Source organism: Otolemur garnettii, unplaced genomic scaffold, assembly GCF_000181295.1.
Source record: "Otolemur garnettii isolate 467f Iridium unplaced genomic scaffold, OtoGar3 scaffold00087, whole genome shotgun sequence".
Lineage (NCBI taxonomy): Eukaryota > Metazoa > Chordata > Mammalia > Primates > Galagidae > Otolemur > Otolemur garnettii.
Genome location: NW_003852482.1, coordinates 2032871 through 2042830, shown reverse-complemented (window position 1 = coordinate 2042830; position 9960 = coordinate 2032871). Strand labels below are relative to the sequence as shown.

The 9960-nt window shown below is 60.0% G+C and overlaps 1 protein-coding gene across 2 annotated transcripts in view; it reads right to left on the bottom strand.

Moving 5' to 3' along the window:
- Nucleotides 1–4020: 4020 nt before the first annotated feature.
- The window catches only part of GPSM1 (G protein signaling modulator 1), a 27817-nt gene continuing 21877 nt past the window's right edge, over nucleotides 4021–9960 (bottom strand). For both annotated transcript variants that reach the window (XM_003794841.1, XM_023516189.1), the window contains 3 exons: nucleotides 6105–6246; nucleotides 5584–5792; nucleotides 4021–4227 (listed from right to left, as the gene is read on the bottom strand). In XM_003794841.1, coding sequence (XP_003794889.2) covers nucleotides 4021–4227; nucleotides 5584–5792; nucleotides 6105–6246 — 558 coding nt within the window. The remainder of the gene's footprint in view (nucleotides 4228–5583; nucleotides 5793–6104; nucleotides 6247–9960) is intronic.

Genomic DNA, 9960 nt, shown 5'->3' with positions numbered 1-9960 from the left:
GCTGTGGCCTGTGGCTGTGGTGTTTCTTTTTCTGGAGTCAGAAGGACAGCCACGAACCCCTGACGCTGCTTGGTGGGGCTTTGCAGCCATACTGCTGGCTCACCGCCTCTCCTTTGCCCACAGCAGGGCCATGTCCAAGTGTGAGGAGGCTGGATGTGGAGTCAGAGCCCCACTGGGTTGTGGCTATGTGGCCTTGGGTAGGTCACTCTGCCCCTCTGAGCCTCTGCCCTCCTGCTGTGGCCCCTGCTGCCCCCTGCACAGCACTGGGGACTTCCCTGCCATGAGCCAGTGCCGCTCTCAGTCCTATCTAGACTGGATACTGTGGCTGCAGGTAGCATCTCAGGAGCTTGGGAGGGGTCTGTGAGCCGGGGGCTGAATGTCCTGAGTCAGGAGCCAACATCCCTGTGCCCCTCCTTGGCGCTCATGGTTTGTGTCTTACCCTTGTTTGACTGTGTCTCAGGATGCTTCTGTTTATGAAAGTGAGCAGACGCAGGAGTGTGTTTATTTCCAGCAGTGTTCTGGGCCCTGTGACCTTCTGCATTAGTCACCAGCCCTGTCAGGTGCAGCAAGAGCCTTAGCAGGCTCAGCAGAGCAGAGCCTGTCAGGGTGGTGAGAGGGTGGGGGTGGCAGCTGACACATGGGCCAACCCCGCAGGCTTCAGCTGGTGATTACTGGCTCACGCTGGGTTGTGGAGGCGGGGGCTGTGGCATTGTCCTGGTGTGTGCTTTGACTCAATTACCCCCTGTCCTCCCCTCAGCAAGCAACCTTCTATTATTTCCACCCAGAGCCTTCTGCACCATGAGTGCTGTCATCACCCCAGGGCTGAACCAGCTGCACACCTGAGACTGCTTCTCTGTGGAGGGCCCTGAGGCCATGGGGCTGCTGGAGTTTCCTGTGAGCCATTGGGGCTGGGCTGGGCTTGGCTGCATGGCTGACTCCAATGCTCTGACCCTGAGTTTCCCACCAGGTAGTCACTAGCGCGAGTCTTATCATGTGCCTGCCTTGTTGTGTCTGGACCACATAGACCACACTGTCTTTCTCTATACCCTGCCTGTGTGCCCACCTCTCCATGCTCAGAGCAGATGAATAAATGGGTTATAGCAGCTTCACCCAGTATGGTCCCCCACCTACCGCCCTGCAGGGTCACACTCAGCCCTTCACTCTGCCCAGCTGTCCTTGCTCAGAACGCACTGACCTGTTCTGCACCATTTGGCCATCCAGCCTGTGACTGGCTGGTTCTGCTGAGCCCAGCTTGTGTGAGGCCAGGGCTGCCCCTGACTTGGTAGCCATCTCCTTCACAGAAGCACAGGCCCTCAGGAAAGAGGCAGCCTGGGATGTGCTGAGACCTCAGGGGTCTCCCTCTACCTGCATTTTGGTTGGACAACTTCTCTGTCACGTTGCTATCTGATGCTATCAGCAATATATGTGCATAGACAGGCAGCGACTCAACCTGCAGTCTCAGCATTCTGGGAGGCTGAGGTGGGATGATTGCTTGAGCCCAAGAGTTTGAGTTTGCAGTGAGCTGTGATGACGCCACTGCACTGTAACCAGGGTGACAGAGTGAGACTGTGTCTCAAAAAAACAACCAATATGTCTGTGTCTGATGGGCCAGGCAGGGTCTTGGACCTCTGCAGAAAGGCTGGTCCACCCAGGAGTCTCCTCTTCCTTCCCGGCCTGCCAGACAGGCCTCTGAGTAGTGCACCCCACCTGCTAGTGTCACCAGTGCCCCCACCTCTCATTTTGGGGGCCCTTTTTCTCCACTGGACCCCACCTGCCCCTCTTTCTGGGGTTTCCTGTCTTCTCAGGGGTCCTCAGTTGTGTCTTGGTGGCCTGGGGACCCTCAGCAGGCCAAGGATAGAGATGTCTAAAATAGGCTTGAATTGGCCTGGCCTGAACCTGGGGGAACTGAGGCTCCTGGAGACAGCATCTCATTTATTTTCTTTTTTGGAGATAAGTTTCACTTTGTTGCCCTCAGTAGAGTGCCATGGCATCATAGCACAGCAACCTCTAATTTTGGGGCTCAAGTGATTCTCTCGCCTCAGCCTCCTGAGTAGCTGGGACTGCAGGCACCCACCACAACACCTGGCTATTTTTAGAGATGGGGTCTCTCTGGCTCAGGCTGGTCTCGAACCTGTGAGTTCAGGCAATCTACCAGCCTCGGCCTCCCACAGAGCTGGATTACAAGTGTGAGCCACTGCACATAGCCCTGGAGACAGCATCTATGGCCCAGATGTGGTCTTAATGTATTAGGATCCAGAGTCTGGCTGGTTGCATCCAAACCCCTCTGCAGGTGGGGAGGTGGTGGAGTTCCAGGCAGGGCATGGCTATATATGTGGCTGGGGTGGCCTTGCTGGCAGGTGTCCGACCGCCTGGCATGGCTGTCCTATGGAGGGTGCTGCTTAGCACACACAGTGCCCAGGACAGCCCCGGGGCCGCCAAGCTACCCAGAGGTCTTTCACCAAGTCTGCACCTGCCATGCCTGGGGTCCTCTGGGTTGTAAGGGGCCGCTCAGGGCCTCTCCTGCCCTGGTGTGGGTGGCCATGTCACTCCTCTGCCCAGCCCCACTCCCAATCCTGATGGATTGCTCAGGAATGGACCTGGATGGGTGTGGGTACCTTGAAGGGTGCAGCCTCCCAAGTCAGGTCAGCCCTGGGGCTTTCAGAAGTGCCAAATTCCAGACCTAATCCCAAGATAGCACTCACTTGGCAGACTTTATTTTTTGGGAAAAACAGAAAAACAAGTGTACCTCTTGGAAAGGACCCCCTGACCACATGGCAAACATGTGGACAATAAATACGCATGTCCATTCAAGTATGTGGCAGCTGGCACGTTCTGAAGACCCTGTGCCCTGGAGTCCACGCTGTGCCCTCTTTGGAAGTGATGCCTCCACTCTCCCCTGCCTGAGCTCCCACCCGGCTCCCAGGCTATACCACAGGGCAGGGGTCCAGGCTCAGAGAGCAAGACCCACAGGCATAACCACTGGAGGGGCTGCCTGCAGCCCTGGGCGTGCTCAGAGGGTGGGCTGAGGCAGGGTCTAGATGGGAGCACACAGCCACTGTCTCTGAGGGGTCTGTCTGCAGAGGTGTCAGCAGGGGGCTGCCTGAGTCTCAGGTCCTGAGCTTGGTGCCCTGTGGTTTGACTCAGGTTTTCGGGGGACTGGACACCCCACAGGGAGGAGGCAGTGATGTCATCAGCCTCAGCTGATGGAGGAGGGTTCTCCTTTGGAGGGGGCTGGAAGGCTGAGTGGAGCCAAGCCCCTACCAGCTTTTGCAGACCCACCAACTTGGTGACAGTCGCTCTGGGCACAGATCTTGCTCGCCAGCATCCTCAACACTGCTCCCTGCCTGCATTTTGGCCTTGGGACATGGAGTATAGGAATATTGAGGCTCTCACCCCATCCTTCCCTCTGCTTAGAGACAGCCAAGTCTTTGTGAGTCCTTAGCTGGTGCAGGACATGGGCCAGGGCCTCTGGGGTGGGCCACCTGGTCTGGGGTGGGCTTTCTATGGCTGTCAACCTCCCCTTGCTCCAGCTGGGGCCGAGTTAGGGGACAGGCTCAGGCAGCCCTGCCCCAGGGACCAGGCCAGAGGGCACTGAGTGTGTCTGCCGAATGGCCATCCTAAGACCAGCTTTGGGAGACAGAACTGCCCATGTTGCTGGAATTCGGGGGGCATAGGGAGATGGCAGGGGTTTCACTTTTGGCAGGATGAGCCCAAGGAGTGGGTGCGGGGGGAGGACAGGAGGGTCTGGCCAACATGCAGAAGGCCAGGCCAGGCAGGGGCAGGGGTGAGGCTGGGCCCATCAGGATGGGAGCTTGCCCTCCTGCCATGGGCACTGCCAGCCTGCGCATGCCACATGGAGAAGAGGTGCCATGGACTGTACACCCAGCATTGCTGCAGTGGGGAGGACGTGGGCACAGTGCCTGCCCTTAGCCGTGGGCTCTGGAGGATTCAGCTTCTTGGGGAGCTGTGGGCACCATGGATCAGTATGAGCCCCTGGCATCTAGGAGTGGGCATGAGGCCTTAGCTGGCACCAGGCTGGCACTGCTGTGGGGTCACGGGTGGCCCACCCGCCTCCTGCTCCGGGCTCACGGCAAGGTCCACCCTCTGCTCGTCCATGCGCTTGGCCTGCACCCTCTGGATGAGGCTGAAGAAGTCCTCATCTGGCATCGTAGGACCTCGGGGGAGCACGTCAGGTGGGGGGCAGCGCTGGTCATCAATCCTGGAGGACTGAGCGGACACACACAAAGTTGGTAGTCTTGGGAAGGGGTTCACACCCAACGACTCTGGAGAGTTAATCTGCATGGCTGATGGGCTGCTGTGTCCACCTGGGAAATCAGCTCCAGGGCCACCTGCCTCTGGGGTCATATATTGGGAGCTCTGACCCTGAGAGCAGTCTTTCCCCAGCGGCCAGGCTGGCTGCCCAGCAAGGTGAATTGAACGATGATACCTTCTGGGTGTGGGGTAAGCCAGACCCAGGAGGCAGCTGCTGGGGCAGTCCCCCTGGTTTGCTCCCCACACCTGCTCACCCCCAGGGACAGACATAGCATGGCTGTTCCTCAGCACTGCCCTGGATGCTGGCACAGCTGGGGCTGCCCCTGGCAGGCCTGGGGACTGCAGCTTACAGAGCCATAGTGTGGCCTCCCTTGGGTCGGTGGTTGAGGCTATGGGCTCTGCCTGCCCTGGCATGGAGGCCAGGAGCCTGAGGGGACATCTGGGCTTCTCTGCAGAGCCTGGAGCAGAAGGGCCAGGAGCCGGCACAGCTGTGGGCGCATGCATGCGTGTGGATGGGGGGCTCTGGGCTTCTCAGGAGGGGCTGGACTCGAGGCAGCTTGTTGAGTGCCTGGCCCAGGGCTGTGGTTTCCTTCCCGCTGTAGGAATGGAAATCTGCTTGCTTTGTGCTTGGGCAGGCCCCCCACCCCCACCCCAAGCCACCTACTATGCCTCGTGATCCTGAAGTCCCCACCTGTTGTTCTGCCCTACCCTGGATGGCAGGTGGCTAGACCCTGCAGTGACAGTGAGACCAGACCCCCAGGCTGGTGAGGAGGATGCTTCTGTGAGGCCCCCCAGCTAGGGCCCTCCCCTGGCTCTGCTGCCCACATTGAGGGCTACATGGTCCCAGCCTGTGCCCTGCCAGTGTCTAGCAGCCCCAGGTTTCCCCACCCGCATCTGGAGGTGCTGTTATGCATTGGGTGGGGATCTCTGAGGCCACAAACTTTGGATCTGGCAACCCCCAACCACAGCTCTGAGCTCCTGTGCTGTAAGGGGCTGCCCAGCCTGAGGCTGCCTTGGGGTTGCCTTTTTGAGGGGCTCTTGTCTTGCCAGCAGATGGGGACTCCCAGAAAGAAGGCTTCAGGTCTGAGTACCTGTGGTCGTCCAGTGACACTGCTGAGCCAGCCCTGACCACCAACCTGTGGCTCCACCCTCCTGGGCATCCCTCAAACATGGCAGGGAACAGAGGGACTGGAGCCCACACACAGGGGGCCCCTTGAGGTGCCTCCACCACAGCCCATGAAGGGGCTATGAGGCACAGGGGGGCTGGCTGGACAGATAGGATGAGCCCTACCTGCCCGGCGGCAGGCCCACCTGGTACTTGATGAGCATGTTGAAGAACTCGTCCCCGGGCTCCTGCGGGTCCCCGTCACCACGGAGGTGCCCTACGTTGTTGTGTGTGATGCGCAGCCCAGGCAGGCTGCCCACACTGGCCCGCTGGTCGTCCAGCCGGCGGCTCTGGGAACTGGCGATGAGGTCGAAGAACTCTTCGGTTTGGGGGGAGGCTGTCACCGTGGGTGGAGCTGTAGGGGCAGAGGGCGAGGCCTGGGGCACCCTGCGGGCTGTGCTGGGGGCCACCGGCTGGTAGCTGACCTCTGAGCCCACTGCCCTGTGTCCCTGGGGAAATGGGTACCTGGGAGCTTCTCAGCTGGCTGGCCCCAGGGCTGGGGACTTTACAACTTTGAGGCAGCTTCTGTGCCCTGGCCCAGTGTGTTCTGGGGCAGGGGTGGAGGTGGAGGTGTGGTTGTGGGGGTTGGGGGTGATCACAAGCTTCCTGGCAGGAGGTGCATGCCCTGCTGGCCTGTCCCGCCCTCACGGGAGGAGGGCACACTCACCGGTCCTGTCCCCTAGGCCCTCAGCAGCCCCGGCTTGCCCCTCGTCCAGGGGGCAGCGCTGGTCGTCCATGCGGCTGCTCTGGAACCTGCTCAGCAGATCAAAGAAGCCCTCCTCATCCGAAGATGGGGCCCGTGGGATGCTCTGCGGAGGGAATGGGCTGCTGCAGCAGAGCTGGCCCCTCGGACCTCTGGACACTGTGCCGGCCACACGCAGGTGGGAAGCCCAAGCCACAGTCAGGATGCTGAACTGTCCCTGTGGCCAAGCCTTCCCCAAGATAGCTGCCCTTGGCTCCCACCCACCCAAAACCTTCCCCTTATCTGCTTCCTACGTGCTTCTAGCCCCCCCCCCGGCTGCCACCCACCCTCCCAGCCTCAGCCTGGAATAACCCTATCTTATCCAGGAGCCTCCTGCGCCCCTGCCCCATCACATCCACTGTCAGCCCCTACAATGAGCTCCCTGTGTCTGCGCATGTAGCACCCCACTTGCTGGTGTCTGCCCAACAAGCCAGGGACCTTGGAAGGAGTGCCCCCACCTGGCCTCAGTTTACACATCTACCCTGGGGGAGAAGTTCGGGGGCTCCTGGGCATCTGGGGGTGGGCAGAGTAGAGCATTCCTCCCTGCTAGGGTTGGCAGGTGACAGGCTCTGCCTGGCCCCAGTCTGTCCATCTCACAGCAAGTTGCCTCAGAGCTCCACAGAGCTGGGCTCATACAACCCAGGAAGGAATGAACAGGAGAAGCCGTGCCAGCACAGATGTCACCTTCTGGGTGCTGGACATAGCCTGAAATACACAACACCTGAGCTTCCTGCCACCAGTCCGTCACACAGAGGACAGTAAGGCACAGGCTATGTGGCCTGCCAGGACCACACAGGAGGAACTGAGGGCCCCACGGGTGACCCTGTTTGAGGACTGGGCCCAGGCTATTGGGCAGCAATGTCTCTGAGGGCAAAAGGGACCCAGCTGCTAGTGACATGAGTGGAGGGGGTAGCCACATCAGCAGGCAGCAGCACCAAGGTCACCCCTGGGGGGCAGGCCCCAGGCCAAAGCTTGGGAGGGAGAATTGCAGCCTTTCCATGGTGAGGCCAAGAGGGAGGGGAAAGTGGATGCCGAGGGCCATGTGCTCGTGGGCTTGGGCTCAAGGACCCTGCAGTCTGCATAGGGCCATACAGGTACCCCCCGGGAGGCCCAGGGGGAACTGCCCCTGGCTCTTAGGGCCACAGTGGCTAGAGTAGCTGTGGGCAGCCCCAGGTGCAGCCAGGGGTGGGGTGAACTCAGCATAGCCTGTTTCAGGGGACAATTGTGGTTCTAAGCCCCTAGCCCCTGAATCTGGCCTGAGCTGGACTCCAGCAGGTGGAGCCAGAAAGCTGGGCAAGGCCCCTCCTGGAAAGGGACAGGCAGGACCACGGGGTCTGGAGTGCATCTCCCAGGGCTGAGTGACCTGGAAAGTGCCCTGTGGTCTCTCCCAGCCCCAGCCTGCATAGCCATGTCCCCAGTACCACAGCAGAGCCCCTCTCCAGGTCTAAGGCCTGGCCACGCTAATGCCCTCCTCTGTGTGCAGCTGGGGGCCTAAGACCCCTGGGGCAAAGTCCTCAGCTCAATGCCAGTACAGGGCGAGGCTCCAGACAGCACCAGGCCCCCTGAGGCCCCTAAAGAGCAGGACCCTGACCCTCAGGACACACTCGGGGGGGGGGGCTTGGGTCTCCTTCCCCCCTGCTCCAAGCTGACTTCTCTTCCTGTCCTAAACCCTGGCTCTGTCCTTCCAGAAGGTCTCAGGGTTCCTTCTGTGAGCCCCACTTCTTCTCCTTCCTTTCACAGAGTGAAAGCTCTGTGTCTCTGTGCAGGGGGGAAATAGACCCTAGTCTAGTCCACCCACCTCAGCTTTGCAGCCCCACCTATCAGAGACAACAAGGGCCCCACACTCACGCTGGCCACAGGCTCCCTCCACGACAGCACCAGGAGCTACGCAGGGCGCAACTTGGGCAGGACGCCAAGAAACCCACTGCCACCTCAATGCCAGGACCCGCGGCGTTGGCCCGAGGCTTAAATAGGACCCTGGGTGACAGCACCCGCCCTCACTCACTTGAATGTGCACACACACGCATGCTCACACACGCACACAGGCGGGCTCTGTAAACACTGAGATGGATTCCCCCCTTGTGGCCTGTGGGCGGTCACACCAGAGGGCCTATCTGAAAAGCACTTTTCCTTCTCTGACATTAGTGTCCCGGGACCAGCCAGGGGAGGTTGCCTCCCTCTTCAGCGGGATTCCCCAGGCAGGCCACTGAGAGTCAAGGGTTGCCTTCTTCCTGGACCTCTTGTGCTACCCATGCTGGCCCTCCCTGCTCCAGAGCCTCACTGGGCCCCACTGCTCTGGCCTTGATGTCTTCCAAGCCCAGCTCGACTCCAGCTGTCTCTCTGGCTAGGCCCATTCCAGAACACTCCAAGCCCTGCGCACATTGTCCCCACCTTCTGAGGCCAGCCTGCTTCCTACCCCCTGCCCCAGGATGAGTTCTCTGAGCCCCTCATACCATACCCAGCCACACCTCCTTGGACCCCAAAGCCCTGTCCGGACTGCTGCAAGGCCCTTGTGTGCAGCCTAGGCTCAAGGCTGGGAGACTCAGGGCTGGCCTGTCAACAACAGTGATAATACAGTACCAGTGATGGCTGCATTTATTTATTTTTTTTTTGAGACAGAGCCTCAAGCTGTCCCCCTGGGTAGAGTGCCGTGGCATCACAGCTCACAGCAACCTCCAACTCCTGGGCTCAAGTGAGTCTCCTGCCTCAGCCTCCCAAGTAGCTAGGACCACAGGCACCCACCACAACACCTGGCTATTTTTTGGTTGCAGCCATCATTGTTGTTTGGCAGGCCTGAGCTGGATTCGAACCCGCCACCTTAGGTGTATGTGGCTGGCGCCTTAGCCGCTTGAGCCACAGGCGCTGAGCCATGGCTGCATTTTAGATGAGAAATGACTCTGAGACTCAGAGGTGAAGGTCCTCATGAGAACACTGAGCAGAGGTACACGAGGACCCTACCTGGCTATTAACCTCCCCTGATGAGTCCCCAATCTACCCTCACTGCAGTCCCCATGCAGGTTGCAACCTGGGAATTGACAGTCCTTCCTCTGGGTCACCAAGGGCCCTGACCTCAGGGATGACAACAGGGATTGATTACTAGGTGGCATGAAAGGCCACCAAGCCACAGTGCTGATAGCTCAGCTGTCCCCAAGTGTCGTGCCCTGTGAGGTGGCAGCAGGGGTCAGGAGAACAGGACCCACACCAGGTGGAGTCTCCTTAGGCACTGGCTGGTGCCCCCAGACTGTCTGCTCTGAAGCTTATACCTGAAATGGTGTCCCCTGGGCCTGCCAGCCCACGTCCAGGGGAGTTTGCTAGGGGCACACAAAGCTTGGGGCACGTGAGCCTGGGTTTTCAGGAAAACTGTCTGCACCTCCGAGGCCTCAGAGCTGACTAGCCTTGGCCCAGCCCAAATGCGCTGCCGGCCACCTGCTTATCAGCCCAGATGTGACAGACAGAGGTAGTCCTGCCCTTCCCACCAGGCTCAGAGTTGCTGCATGGAGACCACCCGGGAGCACCCACTGGAGGGCCTGACTGGGGGTCCCCATAAGCCCTCCCCCCGTGTCTCATGCCAACAGACAAACCCTGGCCAGCAGTCAGGCCTACAGGGCTGCGCTGGGGTTGAGTGAGTCAGGAGGACACTGTCCCAGGCTGGTGGGAAGGACGGGCTCCCACAGCCCTGCAGGCTGCCCACACTATATAGGATGGGAAAGTGCTGATTAAGCCCACGGAAGGAATTTTTTTTTTTTTTTTTTGAGACGGAGCCTCAAGCTATCCCCCTGGG